This window comes from Tachysurus vachellii, chromosome 12, assembly GCF_030014155.1.
Source record: "Tachysurus vachellii isolate PV-2020 chromosome 12, HZAU_Pvac_v1, whole genome shotgun sequence".
In the NCBI taxonomy this organism is placed as follows: Eukaryota; Metazoa; Chordata; class Actinopteri; order Siluriformes; family Bagridae; genus Tachysurus; species Tachysurus vachellii.
The window spans coordinates 10,491,965-10,514,486 of NC_083471.1; the positions used below are offsets into that span (position 1 = coordinate 10,491,965).

General features: G+C 40.6%; 2 protein-coding genes and 1 long non-coding RNA gene across 3 annotated transcripts; 1 reads left to right on the forward strand and 2 right to left on the reverse strand.

Annotated features, from left to right (window-relative positions):
• The first annotated feature begins 2,153 nt into the window (after window positions 1–2,153).
• Window positions 2,154–10,100, forward strand: LOC132854925 (uncharacterized). The gene is made up of 3 exons (XR_009649279.1): window positions 2,154–2,214; window positions 8,769–8,848; window positions 9,934–10,100. It is a non-coding gene; the product is annotated as an uncharacterized LOC132854925 (long non-coding RNA).
• LOC132854919 (uncharacterized) lies at window positions 8,278–11,025 on the reverse strand. Its single transcript, XM_060883586.1, has 6 exons — window positions 10,917–11,025; window positions 10,311–10,655; window positions 10,117–10,158; window positions 9,909–10,019; window positions 9,794–9,816; window positions 8,278–8,770 (listed from the first exon to the last, which is right to left on the reverse strand). Exons 1-6 carry the CDS (start codon window positions 10,957–10,959, stop codon window positions 8,690–8,692), a joined length of 645 nt encoding a protein of 214 aa, XP_060739569.1. The 5' UTR covers window positions 10,960–11,025; the 3' UTR covers window positions 8,278–8,689.
• Window positions 11,026–12,052: 1,027 nt separating this feature from the next.
• On the reverse strand, window positions 12,053–16,716 carry LOC132854918 (uncharacterized). Its single transcript, XM_060883584.1, has 5 exons — window positions 16,614–16,716; window positions 16,072–16,413; window positions 12,619–12,654; window positions 12,409–12,522; window positions 12,053–12,301 (listed from the first exon to the last, which is right to left on the reverse strand). The coding sequence occupies exons 1-5, from the start codon at window positions 16,654–16,656 to the stop codon at window positions 12,174–12,176; spliced, it is 663 nt and encodes a 220-aa protein (XP_060739567.1). The 5' UTR covers window positions 16,657–16,716; the 3' UTR covers window positions 12,053–12,173.
• Between the last annotated feature and the right edge of the window lie 5,806 nt (window positions 16,717–22,522).

The following is a 22,522-nucleotide window of genomic DNA, read 5'->3' on the forward strand; positions in this document are numbered from 1 at the left end:
TTAGTGTGTATAATGAACTGATTCATATCTGTAATCTGTAGTGAGTCAGATAACTTGTCTGAAACTTTGGGCTCCTAAACAACTGGTTGCCATGTTTTAAATGGATATTTGAGATGGTGGTTCTTCTTTACTTGAAACTTCACACATAATTGGGTGAGTGTACATGCACACTGTGTACTTGAGTGTACTTGAGTTTGGTGGGCTTGAGACTGAATCCAAAAAAATGTCACATTGTCACTCTGAACCAGTTCGTCCAGAAGAACAACCCTTTGAAAGCGGAGTGACCCCACGGACCTCTCCAGCACACCAGCTTCCCACCGCTCCACCCCCACTGCTGATCTCCAGCACTGCCTCATGACCATGCTGAGCTGCACAACCTTCACTCTTCACCATCTCACTTTTCAATGAGCAAAAATAAATAAAACTTTTCCCACCACTTCCCCTCTGCCTCCGTTCCTCTGTTCCTCTGTCCTGTCTCGCTCCGTACACAAATTTTTCAATCTGTAGGCTTTGCCTTATCAGTATGTTCAAACAGTGGTGCATTGTCTGTTCGAGAACTATACTGTATGTTGGTTCATGGTGTTTGAGAAGACCAGAAAATTTGAATTTCCTTGTGCAGTAGTCTTTCAATTTTTTTTGCTAATGCTCTCCTAAACTCAGAAAAGTTATAACGTGCTGATGGCAAAACTTGAGCAAGTCTATTGCTTCCAGCACTAAAGATTTAAAGACTGTTTGTAATACTGGAGATGCGCAAGGAGTATTTTCTACCTTTTCTATTCTACTTTGAACCCTTTTTTGTGCTCCACATACTTCAAGGACATGATCAGTATGACTGATCAGTAAGGTGACTGATCAGTAAGGTCCCTTAGGGACACATCAACTACCACTCGGTTAATCAAAGACTGCAAGTCATTCTCTGCGTTGATTTTTTCAAATAATTTTTTTCTGAAGCATTGTTGTGCCCCAATGTCTTAGTGATGGTAGATACTCCAGCATGTACCTTTTTGTTTTGCTCTTCTAGCTCTGAAATAAGTTGAGCATACTCTTGTGCTGAGGTAACAAAAAATTCCATGTTTCAACAGATAATTCCTTTTCTTTTTGAGACATTTTTCTTTCTGATACAAGCACCTAGCACCATTTTGCACTCTTCAGTAGACCATCCTTTGTCAGGATGAATGCCATATTTCTTTGTCAAATTCTGTTTGACTGAGTCGGTCACTATAGTGTTCATTTGTTCTGCAAACATTGATTTGAACTCTCCACCAGTCCACAAAGGGAAGAAAAGGAAATAAAACAATTACTTATGTTACGTTCCATTACGTAATTGTGTATGCTTTGGGATGTCTTTGTAGTGTTTTTTTTCCTCTCTCTTTTTTCTCTCTGACAGGGGCGATTCTAGGGTCAGAGCTTTAGGGGTGCTGAGCACCCAATAAGCCCCACTGCCACCACCCACCCCTCTTTTCACACAAAAACAAAAAATATGTCTATTGAAAAATAACTTTATCATTTTAACATTGATTCAACTAACTCCAAAATCCAGATTTTTTTTCTTTTTTTGGAGACCTTTTCAGAACACCAGTTTAATTGTGAGAGTTCACACAGACAGCCCCCTGTAACAAACACAAAACCTTCTTCACTCAGCTGGTTTTCCTGACCGTTAACTCCATGTGCCTCCTTTTATATCAACAGTCATCAGATAGTTAGATTAGATTCAACTTTATTGTCATTGAACAAAGTAACAGGTACTTGGACAACAAAATGTAATTCATCTTCTGTAAATCATTTTCAAATGGCCATATATCAAATTAGCGATAAACTTTAACAACAGAGACACACGTACACACTACACAGGTACGCAGTTTATTTGTCACGCTGCTGTTTTTGTTTCACGCTCTAGCGGTTAATAAACAGAACTGCTTGCGTCTTGCGGAAGAACATTGTAACCGGCGCTACTTCTCTCCGTTTATGACTATGGACGAGTCACCCAGGTCGTGTGCTACTCCACAGCGGCGGCGACTCGCTGGACTAAAATAGCCCGAATATGTTTTCATTTTCATTCTTAACACATACATTTGAAACCACAAACTACGGAGTAGTTGCTGAAGCGCCCCTAAAAAGGGGCTAGCCTCGCCTATGCTCTCTGTTAAGCAGCGCTTCCAAATCATCTGCAGCTGATGCCAATTAGCGGCAGCGTGGCTTATCTGCTGTTGTATGGTGAGATCTATTCATGTCTGTCCCGTAGGTGGCAGTAATGTAATGTCTTGACACTGTTAAAAGCCTGTGAAGAAGAGCTATCGGGGCTCACCACTGTTAGACACTTAACGGGTGTATGTTTGGCTGCTGTGATGTGTCCCAAATAAAGCGACCATCCAAAGAATGACTTCTCTGTGTGTTTGCTGGTTGGTCTTACAAGATACAACATATGGCGACGAGGATTTGACTGAGGGGACGGTGGAATTGACCACACGGCTATTTCCTGGAAGTAAGGGAAAAGCAGGACGCCGAAGCGGGTGAGCGGAGTAAGGCTATTAACTACTACGTGAAGTTAACCAGGAGGAACAATGGCTGGAATGGTTGGAGCGGTAACGCCGTTTGATAGTAAATCACAATCATGGGAAGAGTATGGTGAAATACTGAACCATTTTTTTGTGGCAAATGATGTGGAAACTCCAGAGAAGAAAAGAGCCATATTGTTAAGTTGTGTGGGAGCACAAACATATACACTGATGAGAAATTTGCTGAGTCCAGAGAAACCAGGTGCCAGAAATTGACACTGGATGTAGTGTAACCGTGTTATCACAAGTAGAATATGGCAAACTTCAAGGGAAGAGAAAACTGCCTGAATTGAAACCAAGCTCTCTCCATTTAAAGACATATACAGGTCAATCAGTGAAGGTTCTAGGAACCAGCAAAGTTCAATGAAGCATAATGGAGTAGTGAAAGATCTTTCGGTGGTGGTCGTAGCAGGATCTGGTCCTAATCTGTTGGGAAGATCGTGGCTGGCAGAATTAGAAATGGACTGGAAAATGGTGAATAAAATTCGAACAAGTTCAGAAATGTTGCAAGACATTTTACAGAAGCATGAAATTGTCTTTAAAGAGGAACTTGGGACATTAATTGGAGCCACAGCAAAGATTCCAAAGACTCATTTTTTTAAACCACGTTCATTGCCTTTTGCCATGAGAGAAAAAGTTGAAGCTGAACTGGATCGTTTAATTCATGAGAAAATAACTGAACCTGTGAAATTTTCAGAGTGGGCAGCTCCTGTCGTGCCTGTATTGAAGCCAGATGGATCTTTGAGACTTTGTGGAGATTAGAGTGACTGTTAATCGGGAATCGTCGCTAGAGCAGTATCCTATTCCTCGGATGGAAGATATGTTAACAGTTCTGTCTGGAGGTGATAAATACACTAAACTGGACATGAGTCATGCCTATCAACAAATGCTGTTGGATGAAACCTCTAAGAAATATGTTACGGTGAATACTCACAAAGGATTATTCACTTACACAAGATTACCTTTTGGAGTGAGTTCCAGTCCAGCAATTTTTCAGAGAACTATGGAGGGGATTCTAAAGGATATTCCAAGAGTAACAGTGTACTTAGATGACATTCTGTTGACCGGAAACAATGATCAGGATCATCTGAGGACATTGGATCGAGTGTTGCAACGGCTTGAGGAGTATGGATTAAGGTTGAAAAGAGGAAAATGTATGTTTATGGAAAAAGAAGTGGTGTTTTTAGGACATAAAGTTGATGCCACAGGTATTCATCCTGTTCCAGAGAAGGTGCAAGCGGTAAAGGATGCACCAAGGCCAACATCAGTGACTGAGCTGAAAGCATACTTAGGTTTGTTGAACTTTTATAACAGATTTCTTCCAAACCTTTCTACTCTCCTGGATCCATTGCATAAACTTTTAAGGAAGGATGTGTGTTGGGGCTGGAAAGAAGAGCAGGAAAAAGCTTTCCAGAAATCTAAAGAATTGTTACAGTCCAACCGTTTGTTAGTTCATTATGATGAACGAAAAGAACTAATCCTTTCTTGTGATGCTTCAGCGTACGGTGTCTGAGCTGTGTTGGCACATCGTATGAAAGATGGAAAATCTAAAGACCCATTGAATTTGTGTCCAGGACCCTGACAAAAGCAGAGAAGAACTACTCACAGCTAGAGAAAGAAGGATTGGCTGTTGTGTTTGGAGTTAAAAAATTCCATAAATATCTGTACGGACGTAAATTCGTAATCTGTACTGACCACAAACCTCTACTCAGTCTACTAAGTGAATTAAAGGCTGTACCTCAAATGGCATCTCAACGAATTATGAGGTGGGCAATAATGTTGGGAGCATATGAGTATGTGATGTCTTAGAGCTGGGAGAGATCATGGAAATGCAGATGCCCTCAGTCGTCTTCCAGTGTTACAACAATCTGAGGAAGAACCAGAGGAAGAACAAGTACTGATGCTGGACAGTGTACTGGGCCCCTTAACTACAGCGGAGCAAATTAGGCACTGGACTAATAAAGATCCTGTGTTATCAAGAGTGCGCGAGTATGTGCTTAAAGGCTGGCCTGATCACAAGACATCGTCTGAATTTCTACCGTATAAGCAAAGACAGCAAGAGCTCAGTGTTCAGGATGGATGTGTGCTGTGGGGAGCCCGGGTGGTTATCCCAGTACAAGGACGTTTGAAGTTGTTGGAGCAGTTACATCAGTTCCACCCAGGTATGTCAAAAATGAAAGGGTTGGCCAGGAGTTATCTATGGTGGCCGAAACTGGATGCTGACATTGAGACTCGAGTAAGTGATTGTACAGAATGTCAAGAACATAGGAAAGCCCCTGCAAAGGCACCACTTCACCCATGGGAGTGGCCCAAACAACCCTGGAGGAGAATTCACATGGATTATGCAGGTCCATTGCTGGGTAAAATGTTCTTAATTCTAACTGATGCTCATTCTAAGTGGATTGAGCCTATCCGGTAACTACAGCAACAATGGCTAATACTTTGGAGTGTTTACGGAAATGTTTTAGTGTACATGGGATTCCTGAAATAATAGTGTCTGATAATGCCCAGTGTTTTGTGAGTGAAGCAAGCAAGGAGTTCATGTCTAAGAATGGAATAAATCATGTTACTTCTGCACCATATCACCCTTCATCTAATGGTTTGGCAGAACGAGCAGTTCAAACTTTTAAAGAGATGATGAAAAAATGTTCTGGCACTACACTGGAGACCAAAGTATACCGAGCTTTGTTTAATTATCGTATTACACCCCAGTCTACAACAGGACTGTCGCCAGCTGAAATGTTGATGGGAAGAAAATTACGTTGCGCTTTAGACAAACTGCATCCTGACTTCACCAGCAAAATGGAAATGAAACAAGAAGTTCAGAAAGAGTATCATGATCAACATGCGAAACCCAGACATTTTCAAATTGGAGATCCTGTGTATACCAGAAATTTTGGATATGGCCCAAAATGGGTACAAGGAGTAATTCAGGACATTACAGGACCTGTATCCTATAAGGTGACTTTGGGAAATGATCAGGTAGTGCGGCGTCATGTAGATCAGTTGTTTAGTCGCCAACAAAAAGAAATAACTGATGTTCAACCAATCAGAGAGGTTCCGTTGTGTGAGGATGTGGTGGCTATGGATACTGATGCTAAGTAGTCCCTCAAAATCCATCACCTGTTCGGCCCCTGAGAAAAGTGAACTAGAATTGGTACAACCTACACAATCCGAATTGTCAAATACTCCTAAAACACCTAATGTAATACCCAGGACAGAAATAACTGAATCTGAAACTGTACCATCTGTGGGTTTACGGCGGTCGGTAAGGGAACGGAAATTACCTAGACACCTTAAAGACTTTGTGATTTAAAGTGTGTTGAACCTTCTGAACTTCGAACTTTATTGTTAAATTGGTGATGGGTAATGCACTTTATTTAAATGGCTATTGAAGGTGAAAAATGTACTGCCTATTTTTGAAGAAGAAAGTGTCTTGACTTAAGTGTGGGGGGAATGTTGTATGGTGAGATCTATTCATGTCTGTCCCGTAGGTGGCAGTAATGTAATGTCTTGACACTGTTAAAAGCCTGTGAAGAAGAGCTATCGGGGCTCACCACTGTTAGACACTTAACGTGTGTATGTTTGGCTGCTGTGATGTGTCCCAAATAAAGCGACCATCCAAAGAATGACTTCTGTGTGTGTTTGCTGGTTGGTCTTACAAGATACAACACCTGCTATACGGCGTGCCGGAGATATAAAACAGCAGAGAGACACAACTCACGGAGAGTCTTTCCTTATCCGCGATCCCAGCTAACTGTTTGTTGTATTTGCTATTAAGCAATTGGTGAAATGTAAACATAAAGTGTGGTTACAATGACGTTACTGTTGATGTGTGATTCTGCCTGTCAACCTGTGTAGGGAGATTGGTGACGATTTATTTGGGTTTATACCCCTTCCATATTTTTCACCTGTTTTTCGTTAGTCAGGGAGAGAGGGAAGAATATTGTCTTTTTTTTTTAATTTTGGGCAGGGAAGTTACTTTGTTAACCTTAAGTAAGTTTTTGTTTTGTTTGTTGTTTTCGGCATTGGCTCTCTCCTGACGCCTTGGTTGTGTAGGCTTATTTACTTTGACATTGGTATATAATTTATATTCATTGGCTTTTGTTACGCCCTGAATAATAAACGCAATTTAAGAATATTTTTGGTTCGGTCTTCTTTCAAAGTATGGTGTTAAATAGAGGGGTTTGGTGTGAATCTTTATGAGAAGTATCAATTTAAAAAGTGAGAGCAGCTGGGATAGAGGAAAAGGAAAGTTCTCATTTATTTATTTACTTGTTACGTTCTCAATAACTCCTAGACAATTTGAGTTCGTAACACTTAAAATGTTCCAGAGACTTTACATTCAGATTAGGGCTGTCAGATTGAGGAAGAGGTGGTTTGGAGCCTATATGGTATGCTGCACATTAAAAGGTCATGTACCACTCCTTACCATCTAAAGTCAGATCGTTTGGTTGAGCGTTAGACACTTTTGACCTATGGTGGGCACGGTGATGATTATAAGAAGCATCTAGATTTTGCTTAAAACACCCCAATCCAGCATTCTTTTCACACCATACTTCCTGACCCATGGACGGGAAGCACAAGTCCCCTTTAATGTACTGTTTTCCATGCTGTGTTTGTTTCTTTATTGCTGACGAGACTGGATTTTGCCTTTAGCAGTGCACGGATGCACAGTAAAGCAGCCCATGAACGTCAGAAAATATACCATGAAGTATTGCGTCACTGGCCTTAGGTGCCATGGTGTGGCTCAATGACCAGGTGACAAGCCGCATGAAGCTGGCACCCCACTGGAAAGGACCTTTTATAAAGTTACACAAGTCAAGCAGTCTTGTGGAGAACTAGGGCTGACTTACAGGATTGCTGATTCTTTGTGGCCTTCCACATTATCTGTTTCTCCCCTGTCACAAACACAAGCTTTGTAAAATATCTAGGATTCCTAATTGGGAAAATAAACTGGGCAGTTTATTTTAGAAGCGTGGCATATGTAACAGACTTAATTGTAGGGGTACTGGCACTCTTTTTTTGTATGTGAATGAATGCATTTTTCCTTCTGGGGCTTGCAGCAATTGTGAGTGTACATGTGCACTGTGTACGTGTGTGTGTGTGTGTGTGTGTGTGTGTGTGTGTGTACAAATAGTGTGTATATATAAAATGTGTTGTTTTTTTTTTTTTTTTTTTTTTTTTATATATACATATATTAGTACACTATATAATTACACACTAATTTTTATATAATAAATACACTTATTTATTTTTATATTTATATATATATATATATATATATATATATATATATATATATATAAAATACAATACTCATATATTAGTGTATTATTTTATATATATATTAGTGCATTATGCTAGTTTACACTATAAAATAAGAGTAGTAACGTACTCTTACTTTATGGATTATTTTAAATATTTCACCAACTATTTCATTGCCGTTCTCTGTTCTAAATGATAATGTAAAAAAAAATTAATGTTATTTAATATTATTTCTAACACAGAACTGCTAACAGTTGCTGTTAACTGCCAACATCTTGACATTTCATAAAAAATATATTTAAAAAACATGATTCAGTAATACAGGGATTACAATTAAAAAATGTTTTTCTTATTTATAATCAGTATGAGGTGTGAAGTTTTAGTGAATTACTGCCCTTTAAATTGCAGAGTAAACAGGAAGCGATAGGTTTGATTTAAACCTTGTTTCCTTGTGATCAACACTTCTGTTTATTTATAAAACAACCCTCACAGCGCCATCTAGTGCTCAACCAGTGCAATGCTCTATAATTACACAATGTACAGTACACTTATTTAATTAGAAGATTTCTGAGTAATAAACGGTGATGTGAACAAACAAATAAATACATTTAATGTGAGTAATCTACTTTTTTTATAAGTATATAAGTATAAGCAGTTTTCGGATATTTTTAAAAATACATGCTATGTTCAGTTCATAAACAATAATGATATATTTTATATTTTGAAGATGATTAAAAGTTTCACCAATTACAGAAAATATTGCACTAAACTGTTCTTGTAAATGAGTCCATACTATATGCTGAAGAACTGAAGGAGAACATTAGACTGAGGTTAAAAATTAGCGACTGATTACACACTCAGTGTTGTTAACATTCAACAACAGAAGAAAACACAACATAAGAGTACTCCACTTCATCATGTCTCCTCTTGGTTTTCTTCTTCCAGAGCTGTAGAGCAGAATCAGTCAGGATCATGTAATGACACAGAGATCACAGACGAGACGATGGAATAGAAAGAATAAATCAGTTGAGTCCAACTCGCCTCTGCTTCTATTTTTTTCAAGCATTTTTTTTTATAGCAAATCAAATCAAATTTTATTTGTCACGTACACATACAGAGTACGACATGTAGTGAAATGCTTTTTACGTCTGTCCGGTATTCAAGCATAAGAAGAAATGGAATTAAGGAGGTAGATAAATAAAAAGGAGGTAGATAAATAAAAAAGGAGGTAGATAAATAAAAAGGAGGTAGATAAATAAAAAGTATAAACTATATGAAAGTATATGTGATATATATACATATATATATTTTTAATCAAATATTGTTAATATAAAGGATAACCTTTAACCTGATTATTAACATTTATTGTTAAAGTTTTGATCATTAAAACTTGATTTTTAAAAATAGATTCAGATCACATCATTTCCACAGACTTCATCAGCTCAGAATATTTTAATGAATAATAATCCAGCTCTTCAAATCTGAAGCTCATTGTTTAATTGTGGATTCTAATATTTTGGTTATTTAGTGATGATGAAAAGTTTTTTATTTCTGATTTTTTTTACTGAACATATAATGTCCAGATTTTTGTGGGCATCACAAAATAGTTGTAATGAGTGTTTACAAGAACTCAGTAATGAACATAATTATGATTATATTTGGGATTTTTTTTGTTTGTTTGTTTTGACAAAATTATCAAAATTTAACAATAAATGTTAATGATCAGGTTAAAAAAATATCCTTTATATTAAATAAATTATTTTCTACTGAGACAGAAAAGATGCTCATCCAGAAAGGGAAATGCAAACTTCTGAACAGATAGCATTTTTAAGATTCATCATTTAAGATGAATTTCTTTATAACAAAAGATCATCTGAGAAATCCAGCAGACTTAAATTATCAGAAACTCAAAGAAATGAGTAAAATATATTTGTTAAACATTTAATGTAATAAATCTGACTCAGGTATACCTCATTATCATCTGCTTCAGCACCTAAAACAACAGAGAGAACATTATTATTATTATTATTATTATTATTATTATTATTATTATTATTATTATTATTAGAGGAGTATATATTTGACCTCTGTGTGTTTTTCTGTGCTTCAGTATGATGATCAGGACACAGAGAAGAAACACAGTCACTGAACCAAACACCACAATCAGCATGAAGAACACAGCAGGAGACACAGAACCTGGAGAAAACATTAAAGAAAGACTTTTACTCAGTAAACATGCATCAGATTTTAGTATAAAATGTAAGAAGAGAGAGAGAAAAAAACAACAACAAACCTCTTGCATTATCCAAGTTCTCAGAAAATGTTTTATTTATGCCTAAAAGAAGAACATTTTAATACATTTTACAACTTAAGAGAACCAAATGAACTATTACTAAAACCATCCACTCTATAACAATATAATAAAAAAATTAAAAATTTGTAAAATAAATAATGAAAATAAAAATGACTAAATAAATTAAAATGTACCTTTCACTTGTAAATATGTGGAGTTACTGAAGATCATTCTGTCAGTGAAGCTGCAGTAATAGAGTCCTGTATCAGAGACGTTTACTGTAGTGATTGTGAGAGATGATTTACTGCCATGAACAGACATTACTATTCTCTCACGCTCACTAAAGAAGTAACACAACTCTGATGAAGCTGATGTCCTAAACTTTTTACACCCAAGAAGAAGTGGAACTGAATCACTTGTGTGTTTAAACCAGAAGATGAAAGATGTTACAGTCAGATCATGTTGGCACCAAATAGTGACGTTATCTCCAGCTTCTGCCTCCAAAGTTAAAGAGCTCTGAGTCTCTGAGAGCAAACCTGCTAAATATAATTCATTTGAAATAAATAAATAAATAAATAAATGAATACAATTAAAAAGTTTGAATACATACAGATAAGAGTTGTGTAAATTCTCAGTAAAATTCTCACAACTGGACTGATTTATTTTTTATCTTTGTACTGAATTTGAAGTTTTCTGAATAATTACAATTTTCAGTTACACAGTCGTGACTAATGACTCATGTATTTATATATTCTAAATACAATATGCATTAAGTAATAAATGAGATTCTAAACACTTACCCATGACACAGAGAAACACAGGCAGAGTATTAAACTGAACCATTGTGTATCAGACCAGAGACAAAAAGGAAATGGTGTTTTGGGTGAATCAAACGCTGGTGTATCTGTGTGTAGGGGAGTGGACACTTCTACAGACTACAGCACTACAGGAAAAAAAAAAGAGGCAAACAGGAACAAAATAAAACCTAAAAAAAGTGTTAATGATCTCAACAGTTTCTCTTAGTCTGCAGAGTCTTCTGTTTCTCTATTTTTTTATTCTGACACATAACACTGCTGTAATCTCACACAATGATACAGACAACTCTGATTAAAGTTTAGAGTTAAAGTTTAATCAACTCTGATTAAGTGTTGATGATTTACAATCAGTCCCTTAAGCAGTAACATGCAATGAGATCAAACGTCTTTTCTAAGATCGTTCATAATTACAGAAGCTTGAGTGATTCAATAAACTTTGCCCAGTAAATATTTGTCTGTGTTTTTGTGCTTCAGTAAAATGACAGTTAAACAGGTGAAAGTATTTTATATGGAAAGGGATGAACTTCTGTCTGACTTTATTATTCAAATATCTGTTACTGAATGGATTCTCAGTCATGTACTAGGAAGCGTCTTAAGTGGTGTGAACTGCTCTATAAATGTTGCACAGCAATCAACATTCACATTTTATTTATGAACATAAACTTTCAGGTTTGTTTTGTACAAATTGAAAAGTGTTAAAAATAGTGTATGAAAGCAGCTGGTGGTCAGAAGCAGATAAACCGCAGATGAATGTGTGAGTTTTCTGTTCAAATGCAAGCTTCATGCGTGCAAATGTACCACATGTCTGTTCTGTGGTTGGAAAATAATCACACCGTTAAAATGGACAGTTGTTGCATGTGTGTGAGCTACTGTAAAACTTGTGGTTTAAGAGTTGGCATCACATGACTACCGGACAGCTGAAATGACTAAAGACAAAAAGAAAAATGTAGTTGTCCATAAAATCATTTTATTATTACCCTGATAATCATATGTCTATAGTTTTCTCAGTGATGACTGAACCCACTGCTATCAGCTCTTTCTGGAGCTCTTTTCGAGTGCTGCATCACTCCTGATCTACTCTTCTGATGAACTTCCTGACTCTTCAGTCAGAGATCGTGTGAGATGTTGCTGTTCATTGCTGGTTAATGGCTGATTCGTGTTGCTTCCGCTTGCAGATAACAGCCATGATGGTGTTTATAGGAACATTTAGGAGCTAAGTTGAAATCTTTGATGGGTGCAGGTTCAGGAAGGAGAGCTAATTAATGCAATCAGATGTTTATTTATTTTTTTTACTGTGTTGAATACTTTTTTATTCAAACATTTAATGTAATAAATCTGACTCAGGTATACATTATCATCTGCTTCAGCACCTAAAACAACAGAGAGAACATTATTATTATTATTATTATTATTATTATTATTATTATTATTATTATTATTATTATTATTATTATTATTAGAGGAGTATATATTTGACCTCTGTGTGTTTTTCTGTGCTTCAGTATGATGAAGATCAGGACACAGAGAAGAAACACAGTCACTGAACCAAACACCACAATCAGCATGAAGAACACAGCAGGAGACACAGAACCTGGAGAAAACATTAAAGAAAGACTTTTACTCAGTAAACATGCATCAGATTTTAGTATAAAATGTAAGAAGAGAGAGAGAAAAAAAAACAAGAAACCTGTTTCTTTGTCTTCAGAAACTGATTTATTTAATGCTGAAAGAAAAAACATTAATTTTATAACCTCGATCATCTGAATCATCCATCCATCCATCCATTTTCTACCACTTATCCGGGGCCGGGTCGCGGGGGCAGCAGTCTAAGCAAGGACGCCCAGACTTCCCTCTCCCCAGACACTTCCTCCAGCTCTTCCGGGGGAATACCGAGGCGTTCCCAGGCCAGCCGAGAGACATAGTCCCTCCAGCGTGTCCTAGGTCTTCCCCGGGGCCTCCTCCCGGTTGGACATGCCCGGAACACCTCCCCAGGGAGGCGTCCAGGAGGCATCCGGAACAGATGCCCGAGCCACCTTAGCTGACTCCTCTCGATGTGGAGGAGCAGCGGCTCTACTCTGAGCTCCTCCCGGGTGACCGAGCTCCTCACCCTGTCTCTAAGGGTGCGCCCAGCCACCCTGCGGAGGAAACTCATTTCGGCCGCCTGTATCCGGGATCTTGTCCTTTCGGTCATGACCCAAAGCTCATGACCATAGGTGAGGGTAGGAACGTAGATCGACTGGTAAATAGAGAGCTTCGCCTTGCGGCTCAGCTCTTTCTTCACCACAACAGACCGGTACATCGACCGCATCACTGCAGAAGATGCACCGATCCGCCTGTCGATCTCCCGCTCCATCCTTCCCTCACTCGTGAACAAGACCCCAAGATACTTAAACTCCTCCACTTGAGGCAGGAGCTCTCCACCAACCTGAAGGGGGCAAGCCACCCTTTTCCGGTTGAGAACCATGGCCTCAGACTTGGAGGTGCTGATTCTCATCCCCGCCGCTTCACACTCGGCTGCAAACCGTCCCAGTGCACGCTGAAGGTCCTGATTTGAGGAAGCCAACAGGACAACATCATCAGCAAAAAGCATAGACGAAATCCTGTGGTCCCCAAACCAGACTCCCTCCGGCCCCCGACTGCGCCTAGAAATCCTGTCCATATAGATAATGAACAGGACCGGTGACAAAGGGCAGCCCTGCCGGAGTCCAACATGCACCGGGAACAAGTCTGACTTACTGCCGGCAATGCGAACCAAACTCCTTCTCCGGTCATATAGGGACCGGACAGCCCTTAGCAGAGGGCCCCGGACCCCATACTCCCAGAGCACCCCCCACAGGTCACCACGAGGGACACAGTCGAATGCCTTCTCCAGATCCACAAAGCACATGTGGACTGGTTGGGCAAACTCCCATGAACCCTCCAGCAACCTGGCGAGGGTATAGAGATGGTCCAGTGTTCCACGACTGGGACGAAACCCGCATTGTTCCTCCTGAATCCGAGGTTCGACTATCGGCCGAATTCTCCTCTCCAGTACCCTGGCATAGACTTTTCCGGGGAGGCTGAGGAGTGTGATCCCCCTGTAGTTGGAACACACCCTCCGGTCCCCCTTCTTAAACAGAGGGACCACCACCCCAGTCTGCCAGTCCAGAGGCACTGTCCCCAGCCTCCATGCGACATTGCAGAGGCGTGTCAACCAAGACAGCCCCACAACATCCAGAGACTTGAGGTACTCAGGGCGGATCTCATCCACCCCCGGTACCTTGCCACCGAGGAGCTTCTCAACTACCTCAGTGACCTCAGCTTGGGGGATCGACGAGTCCACAACTGAGCCCTCAGCCTCTGCTTCCTCAATGGAAGACATGTCGGTGGGGTTGAGGAGAACCTCGAAGTACTCCTTCCACCGTCCGAGGATGTCCCCAGTCGAAGTCAGCAGATTCCCACTTCCACTGTAAACAGTGTGAGCAGGGCACTGCTTCCCCCTCCTGAGGCGCCGGACGGTTTGCCAGAATTTCTTCGAGGCCAACCGATAGTCCTTCTCCATGGCCTCACCGAACTCCTCCCAGACCCGAGTTTTTGCCTCCGCAACCACCCGGGCTGAAGCTCGCTTGGCCCTCCGGTACCTATCATCTGCCTCCGGAGTCCCCCGAGCCAACCAGGCTCGATAGGACTCCTTCTTCAGCTTGACGGCATCCCTTACTTCCGGGGTCCACCACCGGGTTCGGGGATTGCCGCCACGACAGGCACCGGAGACCTTACGGCCACAGCTCCGAGTGGCTGCATCGACAATGGAGGTAGAGAACATGGTCCACTCGGACTCAATGTCTCCAACCTCCCTCGGGATCTGGTTGAAGCTCTGCCGGAGGTGGGAGTTGAAGTTCTCTCTGACTGGAGACTCTGTCAAACGTTCCCAGCAGACCCTCACAGAACGTTTGGGTCTGCCAAGTCTGTCCAACTTCCTCCCCCGCCATCGGATCCAACTCACCACCAGGTGGTGATCAGTTGACAGCTCCGCCCCTCTCTTCACCCGAGTGTCCAAGACATACGGCCGGAGGTCAGATGAAACAACCACAAAGTCGATCATTGACCTCCGACCTAGGGTGTCCTGGTACCATGTGTACTGATGGACACCCTTATGCTTGAACATGGTGTTCGTTATGGACAAACTGTGACTAGCACAGAAGTCCAATAACAGAACACCACTCGGGTTCAGGTCGGGGGGGCCGTTCCTCCCAATCACGCCCCTCCAGGTGTCACTGTCGCTGCCCACATGAGCGTTGAAGTCCCCCAGTAGAACGATGGAGTCCCCGGTTGGAGCACTTTCCAGCACCCCTTCCAGAGACGCCAAGAAGGTCGGGTACTCTACACTGCCATTTGGCCCGTAAGCACAAATAACAGTGAGAGACCTATCCCCGACCCGCAGGCGCAGGGGAAACAACCCTCTCGTTCACTGGGGTGAACTCCAACACATGGTTGCTGAGCTGGGGGGCTAGGAGCAAGCCCACATCAGCCCGCCGCCTCTCACCGCGGGCAACTCCAGAGTAGTAGAGAGTCCAGCCTCTCTCAAGGAGTTGGGTTCCAGAGCCCAAGCTGTGCGTGGAGGCAAGCCCAACTATCTCTAGTCGGTATCTCTCAACCTCCCGCACCAGCTCAGGCTCCTTTCCCCCCAGCGTGGTGACATTCCATGTCCCTAGAGCCAGATTCCGTGTCCGAGGATTGGGTCGCCGAGGCCCCCGCCTTCGACTGCCACCCAATCCACATTGCACCAGCCCCTTACGGTCTCTCCTGCAGGTGGTGGGCCCACAGGAGATCGGCCCCACGTCGCTCCTTCGGGCTGAGCCCGGCCGGGCCCCGTGGGGTAAGACCCGGCCACCAGGCGCTCGCATGCGAGCCCCAACCCCACGTCACGGACCTCGTTATTAAATTACTCATAAGGGGTATTTGAACCGCTCTTAGTCTGGCCTGTCACCCAGGACCTGTTTGCCTTGGGAGACCCTACCAGGGGCAGAAAGCCCCAGACAACATAGCTCCTAGGATCATTCAGGCACGCAAACCCCTCCACCACAATAAGGTGGCAGTTCGAGGAGGGGCATCTGAATCATCTGTTACTGAAAGTGTTCAATGTATAAATTGATAAATGTACCTTTCACTTGTAAATATGTGGAGTTACTGAAGATCATTCTCTCAGTGAAGCTGCAGTAATAGAGTCCTGTATCAGAGACGTTTACTGCAGTGATTGTGAGAGATGTTTTACTGCCATGAACAGACATCACTATTCTCTCACTCTCACTAAAGAAGTAACACGACTCTGATGGAACTGATGGAAAAAACTTTTTACACCCAAGAAGAAGTGGAACTGAATCACTCGTGTGTTTAAACCAGAAGATTGTATCTGGACGTTTCAGATCATGTTGGCACCAAATAGTGACGTTATCTCCAGCTTCTGCCTCCAAAGTTAAAGAGCTCTGAGTCTCTGAGAGCAAACCTGCAACCCAGAAATATAAATATATAATTAAATAATTCTCAGTAAAAATCTCACAAGTGAACTGAGTTTTTTATTTTTATTTTATTGAATTTGTAGTTTTTTGAATAATTACATTTTTCATGACTAATGATTCATGTATTTATATAATTTAAATATAATAAGCATTTATTAAAGTAATAAATGAGATTTTAAACACTTACCCATGACACAGAGAAACACAGACAGAGTTTTAAACTGAACCATTGTGTATCAGACCAGAGACAAAGAGGAAACAGTGTGTCTAAACCAATGCTGCTTTATCTGTGTGTGTGTGTGTGTGTGTGTGTGTGTGTGTGTGTGTGTGTGTGTGTGTAAGGGGTGTGACTATTTATACAGCCTACAGCACTCATAACTTCAACATTATTCTTTACAGAATATTTCTGATTAATAAAACTAAGAAAGTGAGCTGCAGGAAAGTTTTGATTGGATGATGGTTTATGTCTGTAAAAGCACAGAGTCTAATCTCCAGTATATTCCACTTATAGCACCGTGATTTTTCAAACAAATTGTAATTTCTCACACAACAGCATAGTGTACTTCATAAGTTTCCTGTTAAATTAACACAATAATTATCCTCAGGTCACAACAACAACAATAAAAAACATGACTGAGTTTAATATCTGCTCATATTTTACAAAAAGAAAAGCAATATTCAGAAACCAGGTGGAAATAAATCTGAATCTTCCACTTGTGTGTTCAGACTATGATGAATTAAACCATAAATAATGTACTGTTTATTTCCACGACTGCAGCTCGCTTCACTAATCTACCTTTGAAGCTCATGTTTAATAAACAAAAGCTTTTCTGCTCATTGTTCATGTCTTTTAGATCATAACTGAACTCTGAAGATTCATCTGAATGTGATGTGTATCAGACATTAAATTATTAAATCATTCACTGCACTACACACACACACACACACACACACACACACACACACACAGATGAGCTTCAGCATCTCTGCATAAATATTTCACTGTGTTTTCTTTTCATACTGTGTGAACTGTTTAGAGATCGAGATCATTGTCGCTATCACTATCACTATCATTTGCTCTTGTTTTTTCGTAACTGAAAACAGATATTTGTGAAAACAGCCTGTGGTCAGAAGCGGATGTAACGTGGGGTTGGTGCTGGACATGTTTTTATACAGAGATGCACAAAACACACTGCGTGTCACTTCTGTGGTTGGAAAATGTGTTTTAGCAAAGACACACATACACTTTCTCTCACACACACACATACACACACACACTCTAACAAACACACACAGACACAAATTCTAACAACAGCATGCACACATGCACACCGGCACACACACGCACACATTCACAGCATTAATGTAAAATAAATTTTGTCAGCATTTACAATCAGTTTAAGAAAACAAATGACTGCAAAGTTTTCTAGAAGTTTTCAGCATCAGTATCATTAGTAACACAAAGAGCAGTTGATTGTCGAAGCCTCAACAAATCTGCTGTTTTCTTCCAGCTAAAATCAGTGTTGGGCAATAACACGTTACTTTTGACAGTAACTAATACTGTACTCTAACGCATTACTTTTTTAAATAAAGTAACTCCGTTACCGTTACCATATGGTGCTTTATCCGTTACTTTTTTAAATTAATTCATTTAGGCTGAAGTGTAACCTACAGCCTAACCTGTTTACAGCAGTGACGCATTGTAGGATTGGTGGATGCCAACCTGTAAACACGAAGAAGACGCTGCACTGTTGGGGTGTTTCCGTTTATTCAAGTAATGGCGAGTCAAGGCGAGAGCAAGACGAGTTTCTCTAAGTGGAAATATGTTCATTATTTCACTTTAGTTGAGAATAAAGACAAATGTCTTTAGTCAAATGTAAGATGTGTCTTTCTGGTTCGAAGGTCCTATCTACTGTCCTAAACTACATGCCTCGACGAAGCTAGAATCTAACCCGGTGTCGGTGGACACACTTGGAGTGAGTCAAGCCCCTCCAGCCAAACAACAGCGACTAGATTTTAACCGCACTGTTAGCCAGGGACAGATCAACAAACAGTTTTGTGTTTGTATAGACCATAACGCATAAAAGGGCATTAATGGGAACATTAAAGAACGTTCTTTAAAAAAGTCACTAAAAAGTTACATTTAACAGTAACACGTTACTTTTTGGTGAAAGTAATCAACAAGGAAATTGAGTTACTTTTTGAATGAAGTAACTAGTAACGGTAACTAGTTACTATTTCTTAGTAACTAGCACAACACTGGCTAAAATAAAGAGATGGAGCTGTCCGCTTGTAAATATTCTGCTGCACCGGATAACACAGCGAGAGCCTGACACGAGGTTTACAGTCTGATGAAATGTGCAGAATCCTGCAGCAGTCGTTTCTATTCCCGAGGAGGTGAACTGACGGCGCCTTAGAGGCTGTTAACTTCACCTCGACTGCATTATTGTCTCAGAGCATGAGAGGACTCGGGAGTTCACCATGAGCCTCATCAATGATTGATGTGAGGAAGATGAGTTAATGTTTATTGTGCTTTAAGAAAATTAAAGGGCTGTAAAGACAGGATTTAGACCGACAGTTTGGATCTGCACCTAGAGCAAGAAAATAAAAAGAGAAAGAGGAAAAATGATGGGCACTAATCGGGCATTAGATGCTTTAGGTATGTTTATGTGAGGTTCAGGAAAACCTACCACCAAGCTCGGTATAGAGACTCTCAGAGAGAAAAGCAGAGGCTACAGAAGTCAAATAAAAAAAAGAGAAAAAACAGGCTTTCTAACACAGAGATTGGCAACTTTACACTGAAATAGTCATGGGCAACAATACGTCTAAATATAAAGCCAATAAATGCATTGAAAGTGAAGTTTATGAGCACTAATGATGGTCCTGAGTCTGTATCAGCAGTAGTGTGATGGGTGACAGAGTGTGGCTTTACTGAACTTAGTAAATTATTATAAACAAAAAAAGGTTATGACAGGAAAAAAAGAAAACATTGTCAGACACTGGCTACATTACAACACTCATCATCTCCTGATCAGGAGAACCTTACCAAGGTCTGCCACATGTGCTGTACAGTCAGACTAATCGTTTATCCTTTTAATAAAGTAATAAATAAGATTATTAACACTTACCCATGACACAGAGAAACACAGTTTCTAACTGAAACAGACAGTGGGGCAAATTGAATGCTGGTTTATCTGTGTCTTTGGGGGAGGGGGTGGTGGTGCTGGTGCTTGTGGAGGAGCAGATTTAAAGGTATTTTAATGTTAAAACTAAAAATGCCTGCAGAAATATATTCACACACAGTGCTGTGCAAAAGTCTTATACCAGAGATTACAAAAATATTTTGGGTGTCAGTAAAAAAAGCTAAATATTCCGTACCATTGTATTTTAGACAGAATCCATAATGAAGGCTGCTTTATTTTGCAGGTTACAGTCAAAAACTCCTAAGAAACTGGAGCAATATATATAGCAGTATATAAACATAGTACTGTGAAAAAGTCTTAGAAATGATGCCTTCAAAAACAATTACATGAAAATAAACAGAATAACAACTTCTATAAAGAGAAGTGAACAGTAATAACAAAGTCGATATTTTGTGGTAAACTTGGAGAATCTTATCGCAGTCTGCATGCAAAATAAAGAGGCCTGAAATTTTTTTCTGTTACTTTTTGGGTTTTTTTAAGTGGAAAAGTAATGTTTTTGTACTGACCCAATAATGCAGAAGCCTAGAACAAAATATGTACTAAAAAAGACTTTTCTTCAGTGCTGTGCATATACTGTACATATGTCTCCTTTCAAGCTTATTTTTAATATAATAAGTAATTAAAAATATATAAACTAGATGCCAATTATTATATATTACAGGTGGGATTGTTTGCTAAATGGTGGTGCAGATTGTGGGGTTTGATTCTGAGCTCAGGTTACTGCTCATGTGGCGTTTCATGTTCCTCCAATTCGTTTTGTACTCAGGAGCATCTGCATTAATTTCATATAATTTGAAGACTTTCAAATAATTTGAAGAAAAGGATTGTAATCATTCAGGCTTTTGCATTCTTGTTAAGTGAGAAGTGGAAACTCAGGTGTTTAAAAGTAGCTGTTAGTAAGAAGCAGTTAAAACACAGGGTGTTGAGCGTCAGAGGTCTTTTCAGTTCAGATGTGAAAGCGATGCCTACAAACCTACTGCGTGTCAGTTCTGTGGTTGGAAAATAGCATTTAAACCATGAAGTGGACAGTTAGTGGATGTGTTTGTCTTGTGGTTTGAGAGATGGCTGGTTTTTACACAACTCTGCCTATAACAGCTGAATGGTGACTAAAGAAATTACGAGCTTATTTGGCTCCAATTTTATTTTAATTCTGCCCTTAAAATGAATAAATATATAACTGTATTTTATCTGCCAGGAAGTGATTTATCCCATCAGGCAGAAGAACATGGTTAGTTTAGAGGTTATCCATTTTTAACTTAAACTAGAAAAATCACTGAAACAAGACAGAAGATATCTTCTTCTTCTTCTTTCGGCTTTTCCCTTCAGGGGTCGCCACAGCGAATCATCTCTCTCCACCTAACCCTATCTTCTGCATCCTCAACCCTTGCACCCACTAGCTTCAAATCCTCATTAATTACATCCATATACCTCCTCTTTGGCCTTCCTCTTTGCCTCCTGCCTGGCAGCTCCATGTCCAACATTCTCCTACCAATATACTCACTCTCCCTCCTCTGAACATGTCCAAACCATCTTAATCTCGCCTCCCTAACTTTGTCCCCCAAACGTCCAACATGGGCTGTCCCTCTGATGTACTCGTTCCTAATCCTGTCCAATCTTGTCACACCCAAAGAGAACCTCAACATCTTCAGTTCGGCTACCTCAAGCTCTGACTCCTGTCTCTTCTTCAGTGACACTGTCTCTAAACCATACAGCACGGCCGGTCTCACCACTGTCCTGTACACCTTCCCCTTGATTCTTGCTGATATTTTCCTATCACACAGAACTCCTGACACCTTTCTCCACCCACTCCAACCTGCCTGCACTCGCTTCTTTACTTCTTTCCCACTCTCTCCATTACTCTGGACTGTTGACCCCAAGTACTTAAACTCCTGTACCTTCTTCACCTCTTCACCCTGTAACCTTACTGTTCCACTTCCCTCCCTTTCATTCACACACATGTACTCAGTCTTACTACGACTGACTTTCATTCCTCTTCTCTCCTGCGCAAACCTCCACCTCTCCAGGTTTTCCTCCACCTGCTCCCTGCTCTCACTACAGATCACAATGTCATCTGCAAACATCATCGTCCAAGGAGACTCCTGTCTGACCTCCTCTGACAACTGGTCCATCACTATAGCAAACAGGAAGGGGCTCAGAGCCGATCCCTGATGCAGTCCCACCTCCACTGTAAACTCCTCTGTCTGACCTACAGCACACCTCACCACTGTCCTGCTCCTCTCATACATGTCCTGCACCACTCTGACATACTTCTCTGCTACTCCTGACTTCCTCATACAGTACCACAGCTCTTCTCTTGGCACCCTGTCATACGCTTTCTCTAAGTCTACAAACACACAGTGCAACTCCCTCTGACCATCCCTATACTTCTCCATCAACATTCTCAGAGCAAAAATTGCATCTGTTGTGCTCTTTCTGGGCATGAAGCCATACTGCTGCTCACAAATTTCCACCACCTTCCTTAACCTAGCTTCCACTACTCTTTCCCACAACTTCATTGTATGGCTCATCAACTTTATCCCCCTATAGTTGCTGCAACTCTGCACGTCACCCTTATTCTTAAAGATCGGCACTAACACACTCCTTCTCCATTCCTCAGGCATCCTCTCACTTTCTAATACCCTGTTGAACAAACTAGTTAAAAATTCCACTGCTGCCTCTCCTAGACACTTCCAGACCTCTACCGGGATGTCGTCAGGACCAACTGCCTTTCCACTTTTCATCCTCTTCAAAGCCTTCCTGACTTCATCCTTTCTAATCTTATCTACTTCCTGTTCCACAGAGTTCACCCCTTCTACTCTTTTTTCCCTCTGATTTTCCTCATTCATCAGCTCCTCAAAGTATTCCTTCCATCTCCTCTGTACACTCTCCTCAC